General features: G+C 38.9%; 1 protein-coding gene across 1 annotated transcript in view; it reads left to right on the top strand.

Annotated features, from left to right (window-relative positions):
- PPME1 (protein phosphatase methylesterase 1) overlaps positions 1-19,133 on the top strand; it is a 70,763-nt gene that overhangs the window by 3,693 nt on the left and 47,937 nt on the right. The window contains exons 2-3 of the mRNA XM_055142298.1: positions 15,427-15,521; positions 16,365-16,456. Of these exons, the coding sequence (XP_054998273.1) occupies positions 15,427-15,521; positions 16,365-16,456 (187 nt within the window). The remainder of the gene's footprint in view (positions 1-15,426; positions 15,522-16,364; positions 16,457-19,133) is intronic.

Genomic DNA, 19,133 nt, shown 5'->3' with positions numbered 1-19,133 from the left:
GGGAATACTCCTGGTGGGACTTGGTGCCAGGGTCAAACCGTGGTTGGCCCTGTGCAAGGCGAGCATCTTACCCACTGCACTGTCCCTGCCACTCCTGCTTTGTCTTTTGTTCCTTGTACTCTACCTAGGGAAATCTTTTACTCTCTCATTGCTCTTCTCACCATGTTTTCCTTTTCTTACCAGGTCATTATATAAAATTTTGTTGGTTTTGGTCATTATGTTCTCTGTAGTAGTACACACATTGTATGTTACATATTCTCAGCATATCCTTTTAGCTGAATAGTCTTCTCTAGGTATGCCACTTAGCCCCCTTATTTGTAAATACTGGTTAAATGTAAAATGTAATTAATCACCTTAAGACCACAACCTGTGACTTTTTTCTGTGCATGGTGTCAGGGATCAAACCTAGGGCCTTACATTTATGAGGTATATGCTTTGCCAATGAGCCATCCCTGACCCATTTGTTAGCTGCTGCTTTTTGGGGACAGTTGGGTGGATTGGGGATGTGTCCCATCCAGCGGGACCAGTTATTCAGGGTTCCAAGGAGGAGCTACCTGAAAAAGTCATGGGCGAGAGAGAAGAAGGAGACCAAGCAAGGGAGTGTTGTCAAGGTCTCATTTATTGAAGGCAGAAGCACGAAATATATAGGCTGTAGGGCAGGCCGGAACAGGGGTCTGGAGGGGGTCAAGAGGGGTATTTGCGTAAGGGGACTTGACAGGCCGGAGCATGGTTTGTCTGTGATTTTTTGTCCCCAGCACAGGATGTCTGTCTCTGTAACAGTTCAACTATTATCTTGTGACGCATATATTTTCTTAATATCCTGGTGGTTAATCTTTGTTTAGGGAATGGCCAAGTTCTCTTTCCCAAGGTTTCGGCCCCCAACAGGGATGGGCTACACATTATAGTTCTCAGAGCTTACTTCTGGCTCTGAGCTGTGGGGTCACAATTTGGCCATGCCTGGGGGACCATATGCAGTCTGGAGGAAGAACTAAGGTTGGTTTGAATTATGTGCAAGGCAAAGTGCCTTACCCAGTTAGCTCTCAGTAACTATCCAGCCTGGTGAGCTTTTCAGTAATAGAAGAATTACATCTTTAATTTCTCTGGGGCCTGGCAGGCTTTTTAATTAAATTCTGACTGAATGAGAAGCCCAAATCTTACTCAGTCCCACTCTTAAGAAATCCTTATTTTTCCCCTAGTTCCACTAAGATGACATAACTAAAGTCATATATCCCTTTTTAAAAGCTGTTTCGTTTCATAAAATGCTGTACTTTATTTCAGCAGCAGCATTTAGGTAAAATGTGTTTTTAGTGCTTACAAATGTCTTAATTTGAGAATTAAAATACTCATGGTTGAAATGAGGTGGAATTATAAAGTTCTTGTCTGTTAGTTTTATCAGAATTTGACAGTTATCGCTTCTTTTTGAATTCACAAACCTGAAAGCAGGTTCATTAGTGAAAGAACTGATTATAATTATCAATTATTTTTAGACAAGTTGCATTTTGTAGGACTGATTTTATTTTTGTTTGCTCTTGCTCCATTTATCTTTTATTTTTTAATTCATTTTTATGTTCTTTTGGTTTTGAGGCCACACCCAGTGGTGCTCACAGCTTCCTCCTGGCTTTGTGTTCAGGGATCACTTCTGATGGTGCTTAGGGACCATATGTTATGATTGGTAGGTTACGTGCAAGGCAAGTGCATTACCCACTGTGCTATCTCCTGTGGCCACTCTGTTATTTTATTTATTTATTTTGGATTTTGGGCCACCTGGCAGTGTTTAGGGACTATTACTGGCTCTACAGTCAGGAATTACTCCCAGCAGTACTTGGAGAACCATACGGGATATTGCGGATTGAATCTGGGTCAGACAGACACCTTCAAAGCAAACGCCCCACCTTCTGTACTATCTCTCTTCTGCCTCTTTTCATATTCCAATGAAGACTATTTCAAACAGATAGTACTATTCTTTGATATCTACCAAGTGAGGAAACAGAGCAAACAATCTACAATTAAAGGGCCAGAGTGATAGTATATAGCAGGTAGGGCTCTGGCCTAGCTCATGGCCAACTTGGCATTCCATATGGTCTTAAGAGCACCACAGGAGTTATTCCTGAACACAGAGCCAGAAGTAAACCCTGAGGACCACTAGGTGTGTCCCGAAAGCCTCCCTCCCCCCCAAAAATTCAAGCATTAGAAACTCTCCATAATCATATCCCAGGCATTGTCAGTACCCTTTGTGTTTCTTGCACTTAGCAAATACCAAGTTAATTTTCTTTCAGTGACTCCATTTTACTTCTTTAAGTCCTACAAATCCTTATTTTATTTTATTTTATTTCATTTACTTTTTGCTTTTTGGGTCATACCCGGCAATACTCAGGGGTTACTCCTGACTCTGCACTCAGGAATTACTCCTGGTGGTGCTTGGGGGACCATATGGGATGCTGGGGATCGAACCCAGGTCGGCCTCGTGCAAGGCAAACGCCCTACCCACTTGCTATCGCTCTGGCCCCTTTATTTTATTTTTTAATCATACAGACCAGGATTAAAATGTAATTAATCATAGTCTAATGTAATTAGAGACTATATCTAGTGATGCTGAGGTGATGCTTAACCTAGTGTTTGATAGGGATCAAACTTGCCCTCACACATACTATGCTCACGCCTTATCACTTGAACTATCTCCTTTGCTCACCTACCCATCCTTTAAACATATGATGCTCTTTCAGACTATTGTAAGGTTGTTCTGTCTCTTCTTGATCATCCGTCATTTCCATGCACCAGTTACTATGTCTTATGACATATTTGCATTTTAAAATTGCATCAGATTCTCACATTTATTTTTGGCAGTTTTAATGCTAATCAAAAATTGTAATTACCAAAATTAATCATTATCATTTAGTGTTTAATGGTAAGTTTTTTGTTTCATCAATAAAATGGGAGGCTCCAGGACATAGGTACCATTAAAAAATTTGGTGTATGTTTTCTATAGTAGTGCACAATTAAGTGTTTTTATAGGATTTGACTTAATGGATGTCATACACCACATTCATTGAAAATGAGATCCTGAAGCCTTTGCTCACCATCTGGCTTGAACTGATTTTTCCATTTTTTTTTCCTTTTGTAGTACCTTAACATTTATACCAGAGGTGATTAACTCAGAAGCTCAGCTAACATTTGATGAATGCACGATACTCAGATTCAGTAAATGCATGGCAGTTTTTTCCCAACAGTTTAGAATTGTTCACTCTGCATTTAGTAGGGCAGTAAATCGGCGGGAAGAGCCATACACCTGTTGTCAAAAAGTGAGATTTTAAATTTTTAGTTTTGAGCCACACCTGGCAATGCTCAAGGATTACTCCCAGTTGCTTCTGGGAAACATATGGGGTGCCAGAACCTGGGTTGCCCTGTATTCAATCTTTGCATTAATAAATTTAGTTTTATTACTCTTGGTGCAGAGGTTGAATACAGGACCTCACATGCAGTTTAAAAATCTTCTAGGGGCTGTAGTGATAGTATAGTGGGTAAACTGAGTATTCAGAATATATAGAAATGAGCATGTACCCTGTTTATATTCTTCTGTGACTAGTTTTGGTTTTGGGGGTACACTTGACGGTGCTAAGGGCTTACTCCTATTTCTCCACTCAGGGATCGCGCCTGGTGGGGCTCAGTGGTCCATTTGAGATTTTGGGGATCAAACCTAGGTCGGTCACATGCAAGGCAAGTGCTTTATCCACTGTGGCCCTTATGACTCTATCCTACTATCTTTATTAAAACATATTGTAGGGGCTGAACCGATAGTACAGTGGGCAGAGCACTTACCTTGTACACAGTTGACTTGAGTTTGATCCCTGCTTGGAGATCCTATATGGTTCTCCAAGCCCTGCCAGGAGTGATTCCATAGTGTAGCGCCAGGAATAAGCCCTGAGCACCTCGGGTGTTACCCAAAACCAAAATTACAGGCTGTGAGGATTAAAATGAAGATAGTTATTATATAAAAAGTGCCTAGCATATGCTTTATTTAATATTTTAAATTAAATCTTTTTCTTATTATGAGACCCATAGCTTAGGGGTGTGCGAATGAGTCTGTGGCATACACACCTGACTTGCTAACCTGGTACTCATGAGTGTGATCCCAAATGTGCTCACAGTCACTGGATGAGATCCTGGCAGCTCTCATGCCTGGCATCTACAGCAGCGTGTACAGCCAGGAGTGTGACTCCTTTAGTGCTCAGCAGTGCAGTGGGAAGCATTGCAGTTGATGTATGAGCACTATGGTCAAGGCTGAGACCCCTGTGAGCACCACAGCTAAAGTGTCTGACCCCTGCGAGTACTGTAGAATACACATAGGCATTACCGCTGAAGAGTACAGCCGTTGGTGAGCATGTGTGCATGCACCACAACTAAAAGCGTGTAACCTTCAGTGAGCAGCACAGCCAGCTATGTCAGTACCACAGAAGTATGTGTGCAACTCGCATTATCACAACAGCAGCCCCAGCAGAAACATTTTAAAATAAATTTTAAAAAATTTAGATAAAATGGAAACAAGGAAATTTAAATAAAACAACCTATTTTTCAAGATATATTCCAAATTGGGCTGCGGACTTAGGCCAGCAACTGGGAGTGGCCCCTGGGCCCCTGAGCACTACTGGAGAGGTCCCCCAATATTTTTTTTATAAGAATTTTATTTTATTGAATCACCATGTGGAAAATTACAATGTTTTCAGGCTTAAGTCTTAGTCATACAATGCTGAAACAACCATCCCTACACCAGTGCCCATATCCCACCACCAGAAAAAAAACCCACAGTACACCTCCCATCCCGCCCAACCCGCACCCCTCCAACCCACCTTGTAACTGATAAATTTCACTTTACTTTCTATTTACTTTGGTTACATTAAATATTTCAACACCAACCTCACCATTATTGTTAGGAGCACCCCACTAGAGTCAGACCTATTGTGAAGAGAAATGAGGTCTCTCATTTCTCATTTCTAGCGCGGCCGCGCAGTTTTGGATTTCTGTACTTTAACAACTAAGTCCAGGGAGATTTCTTACGGATGTTGGATCATTGCAAGCTTGTAAACCCCATCTGTGATCGTCATAATATGGCGGTCCCCATGCCCTTCATCCCGGGGAAGGGACAGGCGAGAGAGAGAAATACCTTTCCCCTCCTGGGCGGGCATGGGGTCGCGGCTTAGTTCAGGCTGGAGACATTCTGCAAGTAGCTGCCCATGTCGAAAGTGGTTTAGCTGGGTCTGGATTCACGCTCGTGCAGCTGCGGAGGGGCTGCACACGCGTGCGGCCCCCGGGATCACATCTCGGCAGCGGCAGGAGGGCCCCCAATATTTTTTAAAGGAAAAAAAATCAAAGTCAAGCAGAGTGATACTACTTTAATCTGATTTTCAATAGGAAATTGTGTGTGTGTGTTGTGTAGTTAAGTAGATAGAGGGGTAGAGCTAACTAGAGAATATTTAATAGTACATTTAATCAGGAGAAATGTGCATTAATTTTCCGGCAGCTTTACTGTATCACTGTCACTGTATCACTCATCCCGTTGCTCATCAGTTTGCTCTAGCGGGCACCAGTAACGTCTCCATTGTGAGACTTGTTACTATTTTTGGCATATCGGATATGCCACGGGGAGCTTGCCAGGCTCTCCAAGAGGGGCAGAGGAATCAAACTTGGGTCAGCCGCGTGCAAGGCAAACACCCTACCGACTGAGCTATCACTCCAAACAAAATTTTGAAATATAAAACCATTTTTAAGTTGGAGAATGTCAGTAGTAGCTTCTCATTTCAATATTGGGAAATAGTAATCTTTCGTTCATGATTAGAAGATTTCTATTTTCTCTTCCCTTTACAGTCATTATTTAATAAGGATGATATTTCAAAATTTGTGTCATTTGATTTAACAAAATCTTCACTCTACACATCTTTGTGAATTTTTTCCTGACTTGATTCATCATAATTGCCCAACAAGATTGAATGTCCTATGTATGAGCTGTCATGGTATATGGTATGTAAGGCTTGCTTTTGTCATAGCTGTGATTTTAAACAGTGAGTTTACTTGACTATTTTCTCCTGGACATGAGCTTTCTAGCAGGAACCTAATTTTATCAGTGGGATCTTCTGGCCTGCTGATTTTCCTATTGCCCAGAAAATGCACTAGGGAAGTGGCCTGACATTCAGGACGTTTTGAAAGGTCTTTTTAATCGAATTGGAATTAAATTAGAAGCTAATATAAATAAGTGCCAGGAAGGGGACTCTCATATAGTGGCCATATGGATATTTGCTTTTTGCCCATGAAATTTTTTTTTTTTTTTTTTGCTTTTTGGGTCACACCTGGCAATGCACAGGGGTTGTTTCTGGCTCTGCACTCAGGAATCACTTCTGGCTTTGCACTCAGGAATCACCTATGGGATGCTGAGGATGGAACCTGGGTCAGCTGCGTACAAGGAAAATGCCCTACTCCACTGTACTATCCCTCTAGCCCCGAATTTTTTTCTTTGTTGGTTTGTTTTAGCATCACTGTAGCATTTGGTTGAGTCTGGGTAGGGGGTTTCTATGACTCTTGACATCAAAGTAATACTTTATTAGACTTCTTCATAGATTTCATTTGCTTTTAAATACTGATGCCAAATCTGTTTGCTTGTTTCCTTTTGCAGCATAGTATAAAGTAAATAGTAGCTTTCATGTTTTGTTTGCTGAGTATGGCCACATATACCAACACATAAAAAAGCCTTGTATTGTTTGCTTTCTTGCTTTCATTCTGATGTGTGAGGCAGATCATTTAAGTGAAGTTATCATTCCTTCTATTTTCTCTTTAATTTTAGAAGATACCGGAAAAAGAAGTTACCATGTCAGTATGTTGGGTGAACGGTGGAGTAGGATAGAGCAGAATTCTGTATTATTAGAGTTATAAAATTACAGTCATCCTCTGCTGCATCAGCATGTCTGTTCATCCACTTAAAGCCAGGTATATTTTTGTGTGATTTGACTCAGCAACTTGAATGATCCTATGGATTAAGTATCTTATCTGAAAGTGGTTTTAAGTGAGGTAAAGTTTCATTTATTTGCACGCAATCAAATAATAGACCAGTATTCAGTTTCTTTATTCAGTACTTCTGTGAAATGCTACTATATCCATTTTGAGAATGTTAACAACCTTCTCAAAAATCAACAGAAAAGTTAAAAGAATGTTACTTTCTTTAAAGCATGTGATAAGTCAGTACTTTGTAAGTTGTAGCTCTTTTAGAAAGACCTTTGATCTCTGGGTGTGGAAGGCAGTCAGAGGCATTTAGGTATTGTCTTTGATTCTTCTTTTCACTCCTCCCTCTTGCTCTACAGTTATCCTTACAGTTAGTAGTAAACCTGACTTAGTTTCCATAACATATCGAATGCCCATCAGTTATTTTCCCTAGAGCAGCAACTGATTTTCTACTTCTCCATGGGGATTTTTGTGTGTTCATTATGAGCTTCAGTGATTTCTAGAATGGGAAACCTATTGTTTTGAGGCTAGTATTAAAAGCTAACATAGAAGCAGCCCTGAGCACATGATTCTAACTCAGCTTCTTTTTGCGGAAGTTATTTAACCTCTGTTGGACTGAGTTTTTTTCCTTCGTCATTTGTAAAACAGGGATAATAGTAGCATTCAAGAGAATTTTGTAGAAATTACTTCATGTCTTTACCTCTAGTCTATCCTCTCCCTAAGTCCAGTAAGTTTATTTGGTATCACTGTATCACTGTCATCCCGTTGTTCATCAATTTCCTCGAGCGGGCACCAGTAACATCTCCATTGTGAGACTTGTTATTATTTTTGGCATATCAAATACACCACGGGTAGCTTGCCAGGCTCTGCTGTGCAGGTAGGATACTCTCGGTAGCTTACCAGACTCTCCGAGTAAGAAAGAATAAATCCAAAACAAGTACAAGAGAGTCAATCACTTTCAAGATTTAGGAAGACAGGTTGAAGAAGTAATAGCTTACAACCAAACACAAGCAAAATCAGAAGTATCTGCAGAAGGACATTGAAAGTTAAAAGGTTGGAGACAAGTGTAGAGTTGAAGGAAACATTTGAAGGATAAAATTCCCCATAAACTATCGTAGAAATATTTGTTTATGTTAAGGTATCTTAATATTTAGGAAATGGAACCTTAATGTAGGAGTAAGTTTTTGTTGAGTTTTAAATGCTTGAAATTCTACTTATTTGTCATAAAAATCAAAGTTATACTTGCAAGTGTTGATTATAGAAATTGTAAGAAAATAAGAGTAAGAAAGTAAATACTATAACTGTGACTGTAATTTAGTTAATATTTTATTTTCTTTGATATTTGTTGTGTATGTTTTATAGTAACATGTAAATATAGTTTGAATTTTTAAAATTACTTTAAAGAACCGAATTACAAAATTATTGGTAATTGAGTTTTATGCATATAATATTTCAACACCAATCCCACCATCAGTGTCAACTTCCCTCCACCAGTTTTCTTTTTTTAAAAAATTTATTTATTTATTTATTTATTTATTTTTAATTAGTGAATCACCGTGAGGGTACGGTTACAGATTTATACATTTTTGTGCTCATATTTCCCCCATACAAAGTTCGAGAACCCGTCCCTTCACCAGTGCCCATTCTCCACCACCAGTAAACCCATCATCCCTTCCACCCTCCCCAGTCCGGTCTCCCCCCACCCAAACTGCCACTATGGCAGGGTATTCCCTTTCGTTCTCTCTCTCTGATTAGGTGTTGCCTCCACCAGTTTTCCCATATTCCATCCCCCTCCACCCCTCATCTGCCTTGCCTGACATCTTGACAAGCATATTACAGAGTTCAGTGGTTGCAGCTATAGCTCATGTTTTCACGTTGTTGCGTCTGTGCTTTGGATAGATAGCTAAACCATTCCCACATAACCAGGATAACTGAAGCACTGGCCCTTTCCTCCCTAAACTTCTTGACCCTTGGATGAGGGTCAAGAGTGATCTAGGCATCCCCCTTTACTGCAGTATATTTCCTCATCCAGTTATTCTATATACCACAGATAGTGAGATCATCCTGTATTTGTCTTTTTTCTTTTGGCTTACTTCACTCAATATGATATCTTCCAATTTTGCATTATTTCATTGCTCCTTGCAACTGCATAGTATTCTCTGTGTGTGTTTGTGTGTGTGTGTGTGTGTGTGTACTTACCACATCTTCATAATCCATCTGTTGTTGGACGACAACAACAACAATCTCGGTTGATTCCAATATGATTTCAATATCTTAGCTGTTGTAATACCTGCAGCAATGAATAATGGTGTGCATATGTCCTTTTGAATGACTTTTTTTTTTTCTGTCCTGGGGGTAGATACCCAAAAGTGGTATTGCTGGGTCATCTGGCAGCTCAGTTCAGTCCTCAGTTTTGAGGACTCTCCATAGTGCTTTTCACTGGGATTAAACTAGGTAACATTCCCGCCAGCAGTAGATGAGAGTTCCTTTTTTTTAAAAAATTACATTGCCACCAACACAGATTATTTCCATTATTTTTGAAATGTGCCCTTCTCACTGGTGTGAGATAGCTCATTGTCATCTTGATTTGAATTTCCCTAATGGTAAGTGATACTGAGCTCTTGTCTACTGGCTATACCCCTGGCTTTCTCTGAGAAGTGTCTGTTCATTTCCTCTCCCCAATACTTGATAGGGGTTTTGAATTTTTTTATTGATCTTTGTTAGTACTTTATAGATCCTGAATATCAGCCCTTTAACTGATGCACTGAATGTGAATATTTTTCCCATTTAGTGAACTTTTAGTTTTAGCCTTTGTTTCTTTTGCTGTGCAGAAACTCTTTAATTTGATGTAGTCCCATTTATTTTTTATTATGTTGCCTTTGCCAGCAGTATCATATTTCATACACTTTTTTTTTACTTTTTTTTTTTTTGCTTTTTTTTGGGTCACACCCGGCAATGCACGGGGGTTACTCCTGGCTCTGCACTCAGGAATTACCCCTGGCGGTGCTCAGGGGACCATATGGGATGCTGGGATTTGAACCCGGGTCGGCTGCGTGCAAAGCAAACGCCCTACCCGCTGTGTTATCTCTCCAGCCCCATATTTCATACACTTTTGAGGTCCAAATCTTGGAGCACTCTGCCTATATTTTCCTCAGAGTACAATATAGTTTCTGATAGGACACAAAAGTGCACTTCAAATTGATTTTTCTTGTGTAAGGTGTGAGATATGTAACGAGCTTTAATTTCTGACACATAGTTATGCAATTCCCCCCCCACACCATTTGTTGAAGAGTCTATCTTTACTCCATTTCATGTTCTAAGCTCCTTTATTGAAAATTATCAGTCCATATATATGTGTTTTTTTTTCTCTTTGCTATTTGATCTGACCAGTTGATCAGAGAGTTTATCTTTAACCCAGTATTATGCAGTTTTGATCACTATAGCTTTATAATAGTTTCCAAATTAGGTAGTGAGATACCTTCCAACGTCGTTTTTTACCTTTTTTCAGTATCTTTGGCTATTTGTGGTCTCTTCTGATTTCATACAAACTTTATTACTGACTTTTCTATGAAATGTTTTTTTGACAATTCTGATTCTTCCAATTCATGAACATGGAATTTTTTCTGTTTTCTTCGTTTATCTTTTTCTTAAATGATTTAGAGTTTTTATGGTATAGCTCTCCTCTGTCATTCATTGATTCATATATTCTTGATGCTTTTGTATGCTATTTAAATAAGACTGACGCCTTGGTCACTTTTTCCTCTTGACCAATTCTTTATATATAACAATGTAACTGATTTTTGTGTATTGACTTTGTAGCAGTGACTTTGCTGTATATTTATTGTTCTAGGAGCTCTTTTGTGGACTTTCTAGGGTCTTCTATGTATATTATGTTATCTGCAGATCATGATAATTTGATTTCTCCTTTTACACTTTGATTTGTTTTTCTTGCCTGGTGATTATCTCCAGGACTTCTAATACTACATATATTGAATGAAAATGGAGACAATGGACGTCCTTGCTTTGTACCTGATCTTAGAGGTATTGCTTTTAGTTTTTTACCATTAAGAGTGATACTAGCTGTGGGCTTGTTGTAGGTGCCTTTACTATCTTAAAGATTCCTTCCATGCCTATTTTGTTGAGTGTTTTCCAACCTTTGACTTTGAGTTCTGTATTTGCTTTAACTGTTCACATATGTTTCTGGCAGGCAGCAGAATGTTGTATTCAGCATTCTAATTCATTTTTCTAATTCTGTGTCTCTTATTTGGTGCATTTAGCCTGTTGATACTGAAAGAGACTATTGCCACAGAGTTTTGTGCAATCTTTCTATAGGAGGTTGGCTTGTTTGTGGAACTCATTCTTTCTTAAAGTAGCCCCTTTAGTTATTTTTGTAAAGATGGTTTTGAATCTATGAAGTTCCTGAGTTTTATCCGTGAAATTGTGCATCCTTCCTTCAAATCTGAAGGCGTGTCTGGCTATGTAAAGTAGTCTTGGTGAGTTCATTTCATTTTTTGTTTGTTTTTACTATATCACATCATCTTCTATTCCCCAGGGCTTTGTTTGGTAAATCATCTGTAAATCTTCAGGATAGTCCATTGTATATTGTTTCTTTCTTTGATCATGCTGCTTTCATTATTCTATCTTTATGATTTTCATCCTTCTGATTAGGATGTCTCTGTACCACTTTTAGCTGGTACCCTCTGGGCCTCCTGGATGTGCACGCACTCTCCAGCTCTGAGATTCTCTCAGCAAGATGTCTTTTTTGTTTCTTCATCAAGGTTACAGGCAAAAATAAAGCAACAGGATGAAAATAGGGTATAAGTGAAGGTATACATTCCTATCTGTATTCTTGAATTGTTTATGCTTGCTCCTTCATTTTTTTTTCTTTCAAATTTCACTAAGACATGCTTTGCCTGGCCACCTCATTTGCTATTGCAGTTCGTACCATCCTGATAGTCATTGGTCCTCCTTCCTGGTTTAATTTTTCTCCATGGCTTTTGTTGCTGCCTGACTTTACAGAGTATAAATACCTTTTCAGAAAAGGGGTGGGGTGACTTGTCTGTTCGCTGTACTATTTCTAGTGCCTAAAATAATATCTTGTAGGTGTTTAATAAATATTTGTTTTTGTGAGTGAATCACGGAGACAGTTTAGCTCCTTTTATAGAAGGCTAAGCATCTAGTCTCACATTCAGGCAAGCGATTGAAGGGGTTTTCTATGAATAGATGCTGACCTGAGAAAAGACATGGATATATTGATATTTGGGGGAACACACCTATTTGAAAGTTGGGCTGTGGACCAGTGATACAGTGCAAGTGAGAGTGCCCGCTTTGCATCTTCGAGCCTCTTTGTTTGATCTCCAGTGCTACATTCCTCTCCCAGTACTGCCAAGTGTGCATTTGGTGGCCCCTGAGCACTGCTGGAAGTAACATTATAACAATAACAAAAATGAAAGGCTGAACCTTAATATTCAACACTAGTCAACAAAATCCACACTTAGCAAAACCATAAGACATCCAGAGAAAGTCTCTAGCAACAAAAGAGAAATAAACAAAACACACAATAAGGGGCCAGAGTTATAGTACAGGGGGTAGGTTGCTTGCCTGACCTGGATTTAATCCCTGTCTGCCCACTGTGGTTCTCCCAGCACTACCAGGAATAATTCCTGAGTACAAAGTTAGGAGTAATCCCTGAGCATTGCAGGATATGGCCTTCAAACCAAAACCACATAAACCCCAAAAAACTGGAAAAAAAAATTCTATCAATCAAAAAGAAGATCCTAAAAAAAACCCAGCTTGTCAAAAGACATGGGACAATGTAACATCTGTGAAACAAGAACAGGATGCATTTCATACTGAAACAAATTCATGTTTCAGAGAACAAGCAACAACTTGGGGATGAAAACATATATTACAGATATATATTCAATAAAAGAAAGTTTATATAATTTACGAAGTACCTTTTTCTATTTACAGTGAATAAAGTGTTCTTTCTTTTTTGGATCGGAGACAATGCTCAGGGTTTATTTAACTCATTATGTTAGACATTTACATATGTGATGGACCTTAACTCTTGACTGTTCAGGGATCACTTCTGAATGGTACTCAGCCCTGTGCAGGGTAGTGCTTTAGTCCCTGTGCTGTCTCTCCAGTAGATAAAAGTATTCTTTGGGGAGCTGGAGAGATAGCATAGAGAGTTAGGCACTTGCCATGTGCTAGCTGACTCCAGTTCAATTCTTAGCACTACAAATGGTTCCCTGATAACCACCAGGAGTGATCCCTGAGTAAAGAACCATGAGTAAGCCCTGAGCACCACAATCCATCAGTAACTTGAAAAACAGACAAAAATATTAAAAGTATCAACAGCAATACCTTAATTAGAAGGTATAGATAGAAAAAATATACATATACTATATATGTGTATTGATAGAAGTAACAGAAAAATATCTTATATTTTAAGGTAGATTGTAAGTGTTCTTTATACATCCTAAATACAAATAAATCCCTTATCAATCTATGATTTGCAGGTCTGTTCCATGGTCAGCTTTCATGGTTTCCATGCTGCCCTTTAAAGATACCAAGCTAAGTACTTTATGCACATGGCCCTTCATACAGACCACATATACCCTGCTCAGATTGCTGAACAAATGGAAACTTTTCTTGCTTTAAGGATTCTCATATAAGTAGAAAAGTAGGTGGAGTGACTAGTGAATAGCAAATACAAGAACAGACTAACTTTAGAAAATGATTAGTTCTGTGATAAAAATAGAACAAGGCATTAGGCTGGAGAGGTGACTCAAAGGGCTGGAGTGTGCGTTTTGTAGATGGGAGCCCCAGGTTCAGTTCTTGGCACCTCATGGTCCCCTGAGTACCACTGAGAGTATCAGGGAGCATTGCAATGTGTGGCCCAGAAAACAAAAACAAACAAAAATAAAGGATGCCAATTTGAGAGCAACCAAGAGGTATGAGGGCTACTTAAAACAGTTCTCATAAAATTGGGCTTTCTGCCATGAAGAAACTCAGGCTTAGTGACATTAAGTACCCAAGGCAGAACTGGAGTTATGGAAACAAATCTTTAATGGTATCAAGTGGAAAATTTAAAGTTCAGAAAATATTCAGGATTCAGTATCTTTTCCTTTTCTACCTATCAAAAATTTTGCTATTTCTGTTAGAAATAGATAGCTACAGTCAAGCCATAGTTCAAAGGTTCTAATTTAAGAATTGTAGGTGAGTTTGTTAAAGCCAGTGGAAGTCTATGCATAATAGATATGGAAACATTTTTCTAGAGTGACTTGGCCCATAGCTCTTAACCAGAATATGAATAGCTTTGATGATCTATTAAAAAAATCACTTGAATCACATGGCTATATTTCCTTTGTTTTTCACAGCACCATTTGATTCTCTCAGTGCCAGATTTCCTCTGCTAGTGGGAAGTGGGAAGGAAATATGTTTATTTTGTTAGATTTGAAATCAGCTGTACTCAGAATGACTCCTGCAGGACTTGGGGAACCACATGGGGTGTCAGGTATTGATTCTGGGTTGGCTGCATGCAAAGTGTCTTACCCAGTCCTGACTGCTTTTTTTTTTTCCTTTTTTTGGCTTTTAAATTTTATAACTGACAAAGTGCCTGCTTCACATGCATGAAACCCTAGTTTCAATCACTGGCACCCTCATAAAAATAAATAAAATAATTTTATATTTTTAAACAATGTATGGGTCAAAAACAAAAGATCAAAAGGGAAATACAGTAAAAAACTGATCTCATGTTTCCTGTTTATAGCTCTTCCCCCATATATCATGTTATCAATATTTTTCCAGAGATATTTGAAATAGTTACACAATTATATATACACAATTATATATATTCCCCCTTTTCACCCCAAAATGGTAGATTATGTAATACTTTTGTTTACTTAGTAGTGTATCTTAACAGTAAATAATTTTATTCAGTTTTCCTTTTTTAATTAAATGGTACAGCTCTGTAAACTACAGGTTAGTCAGTTACTTTTGGATATTTTAGTTATTTTCCAATTTTTCACTTTTACTACATTTGGTAGGTAATTTTACTTCAGTGTGAATATATCTTCATACTCATTCCTAAAAATTTCAGTAAAGTTCAATTGATATTTCCACTTTGCCTTCTAATGGAGATATCTATTGATCACTTGGGAAATGACAAATTTGTGAAAAATGGAGGAATTATATGTCACATGAAGCTTTAGTGCTCAGAAATATAACAGTAATGATACAAAGTTGGCTGGGGGGACAGGAATGAGCTTATCACTAAGAACAAAGAAAGCTGGTAGCTTTGGGGTATATCTGTGCATGGAATTTATTTGTAATTGAAATACAATATTGAATTTACAACATAAAACTTTTATATTTAAGCATTTATTGGTCATGATTTTATTTTCTTACCTGAAATCTTTTTTTCTTTTTCCTTAGCCCTGGAAGAAAGCGGGACTTCTCTCCTGTTTCTTGGAGTCAGTACTTTGAGTCCATGGAAGATGTAGAAGTAGAGAATGAAACTGGCAAGGATATATCCTTTGCAAAAATTGGCTTATTTTTAGTAAGCAAATGTGTAAATTAGAAGATGTATCTTTTCTAAAATGTTCTTTATTCTTGGTGCTTGTTTCATTTTGTATTTCCTACTTATACAGCACTCCCCCCGCCTCCCCAGCTTGGGGTGGAGCAATAGCACAGTGGGTAGGGCATTTGCCTTGCATGTGGCCGACTCGGGTTTGATTCCTCAATTCCTCTCGGAGAGCCCGACAAGCTACCAAGAGTATCCCACCTGCATGGCAGAGCCTGGCAAGCTCCCCGTGGCGTATTCGATATGCCAAAAACAGTAACAACAAGTCTCGCATTGGAGACGTTACTGGTGCCCACTTGAGCAAATTGATGAACAATGGGATGACAGTGCTACAGTGCTATTTATACAGCATAGAATATTCCTCTAAGTCTATGTGATTTCTCTTACTTGGCTATAATTGTCTCATCTCCTGGAAAGGGATTAAGATTTAAATTTATGAAATTATTTCTTCCTCGTGGGAAGGTCTCATGGGTTTCCCGGGGCAAACTTTTTTCCAGGGGGAAAGTTGGTTTAGCATCTAGAAACTAGAAATCATAACTCTTTCATTAAGGCAATGGGATTTCTCCCACACTTTATTGGTAAAAATGGCCATACTTGCTCCATGTCTCAGAAACAGTCTTGGTATCTCAGAAACTTCTTTTTATTTAAATTGTCTTTTTTAAGTTTGAAAAATCTGCAGCTTTGATAATAATTTTATGCTGCCTAAATATTCTTACCAGCTTCATTATGACTAAGTAATCAGAAAAGTCAGTGAACATAAGTTTAGAGATTCTCTTTAACTATTCTTACACTTTTCGAGTTTATAAGAGTGGTTCAGAGGGTCCAGTCCTACTGCTTCTGCATGGAGGAGGTCATTCTGCCCTTTCCTGGGCTGTGTTCACGGTAAGTGGGTGATGGTGGAAGTTGATAGCAATGCAATCAGTTTACTTCTGAATAATATGACTGGACTAACTTCCCTCTGTGCTCACACTGACTTGATGTTTCAAGTTAGGAATATGAGCTTCCGTAGAGCTTCCTAAGTGGGGTGGGCTTTAGTGCATGAATTTTCAAACAGTTTATAAAATTTTCTATATATATGTGCATTGGAATGAAGGAGATGGAGTCATGCCTTTCCAAACTATATGTCTGAAGGAAGGGTAAGGCTATGAATAAAAGTAATTTATTACACATATTACTTGATAGCACAGCAGGTAGGGCGTTTGCCTTGCACGCGGCCGACCTGGGTTCGATTCCTCCGTCCCTCTTGGGAACCTGGCAAGCTACTGAGAGTATTCTGCCTGCACAGTAGAGCCTGGCAAGCTACCTGTGGCATGTTCAATATGCCAAAAACAGTAACAAGTCTCACAATGGAGACGTTTACTGGTGCCTGCTCGAGCAAATCGATGAGCAACAGGATTGCAGTGAGCAGTGCAGTGATTACTTAATCATTTTAAATTTACTATTATAATCTCAGTTATTTTTATACTTAAATAATTTTTAGTTATTTTATCTGTCTCATTTGCTATTTCCTTTCTTTCAGGACACAACTAAGATTTTCCCATTAAGGGCCAGACCCTTTCATATTTCTAGACCACTATTATCCAGTAGAAATAAACAAGTAATCTTAAGTCATTGGTTTATGGACTGGACTGACACTGGGTTGCATGTTTAGAACGGTTGAAATCCAACTGGCTTATCACATTGGTTATACAACTGCCAGTTCATGGACTGTATGCAAGACAGGTGCCAGTCTACAGGTGTAAAAAGCTTAAAGATTGCTGATATAAACCACATTTGTGATTTTAAATTTTTTAGCAGGGAAGTTAAATAGGGAAAAAGAAACAGGTGAAACAATATTTAGTAATACATATTTTTATTTGATTCATTGTACCCAAAGTGTTAATGGGAAAGCTATAAAAAAATTCTGTTTAGGTATTTCACATTATTACTGATAGTTTTTTATTTTTATTTTATTTTATTTTTTTTTTGCTTTTTGGGTCACACCCGGCAATGCACAGGGGTCATTCCTGGCTCATGCACTCAGGAATTACCCCTGGCGGTGCTCAGGGGGACCATATGGGATGCTGGGATTCGAACCCGGGTCGGCCGCGTGCAAGGCAAACACCCTACCCGCTGTGCTATCTCTCCAGCCCCACTGATAGTTTTTTAAAATTTGTATATTTTATGCTTTAACTATTTCTCAGTTTGGATTAGACACGCTCCATGTCCTTAAGTAATATAGCAATAGTCATTTACATTCCTCTATTGATGATGACTTTTTTAGCTTTTAGGCAGTGATCAGGTTTATTTATACATACATAGTCAAGAAAGATTTTTTTTTTAATCAACTGCATTTTTTATTTACTCACAGCAAATTAGGAGAGATGGGGATTTTTAATTTTTTTTCCCTTTTTTGGGCCACACCCAGCAATGCAGGGGTTACTCCTGGCTCTGCACTGAGGGATTACTCCTGGCGGTGCTCGGGGGGCCATATGAGATGGACTGGGTTGGCTGCATGCAAGGCAGACATCTTCACCGCTGTATTAATCTCTCTGGCCTGGTTGGTTTTTTGTTGTTTGGTTTTATTTTCTGTTTTTTTATTTACTTAGAAAAAAAAATTTTTAGTATTTTTTTAATGAATCATCGTGAGATAGAGTTATAGACTTACAAACTTTTGTGATTACGTTTCAGTCATACAATGATCGAGTACCAATTTTCTGTTTTGTTTTGTGGCGACTCCAAAGCATTGCTTATGGGGAGGGGAGACAAGGGCTATTCTGGCAATTCTCAGCCACTTGGTCAAGACAGTTGAACATTAAGACTTGAGATGGTAGTACTGCCCAGGTTCTGCAGTACCAGGGACCACCAAGGCTACCGCATTAGCGCTCAAGGGCCCTCAAGACTATACCCAGTGACGCTCGGAGGACTGGGTAGTGCTTGAGGTCAGATTATGGTCCTGTGCAAGCAAGGTATGCACCGAAGCCCTTGTACAATGTCCCTAGCTCCTTATGGGAAGATTCTGAATATGAATATAGGAAATAGCATTGTGTTTTTGTTCCTAATTTAGTAGGAACAAAAAAAATCAGTATACTTATTAACCTAGTATTAAGTATACTGATTGCTCCGAGTCAAGATCAGAACCATCAGAAATGACTCAGATACTATGACTTACCTGTTTCTGCTTTAGGCTATCACTGGGTGGTTAGCACATTGGAGCCACAGAGGAAAAGGGTTGCATGATGGGGAAGAGGAAAGAGGCTCCATCCTAATTGATGGAACACACATCTACTATGTTGGAACTTGGTAGGGGGGTGTACTCCAGGCTCTGTCTCATAAAAAGTGCAGGGTAGGAAAAATTTTTTTTTTTCCGATTTTTTGGGTCACACCTTGGCGATGCACTGGGGTCACTCCTGGCTCTGCACTCAGGAATTACCCTTGGTGGTGCTCAGGGGACCATACGGGATGCTGGGAATCGAACCCAGGTCGGCTGCATGTAAGTAAGGCAAACGCCCTATTCGCTGTAATATCTCTCCAGCCCCAGGAAAAGCTTTTTTTAAAGAGTAATATTTAATGGGTCTTC

The sequence above is a fragment of the Sorex araneus genome, chromosome 6, assembly GCF_027595985.1.
Source record: "Sorex araneus isolate mSorAra2 chromosome 6, mSorAra2.pri, whole genome shotgun sequence".
NCBI classification, from domain to species: domain Eukaryota; kingdom Metazoa; phylum Chordata; class Mammalia; order Eulipotyphla; family Soricidae; genus Sorex; species Sorex araneus.
The sequence above is the reverse complement of the archived record's forward strand: the minus strand, read 5'-3'. Positions and strand labels throughout refer to the sequence as shown.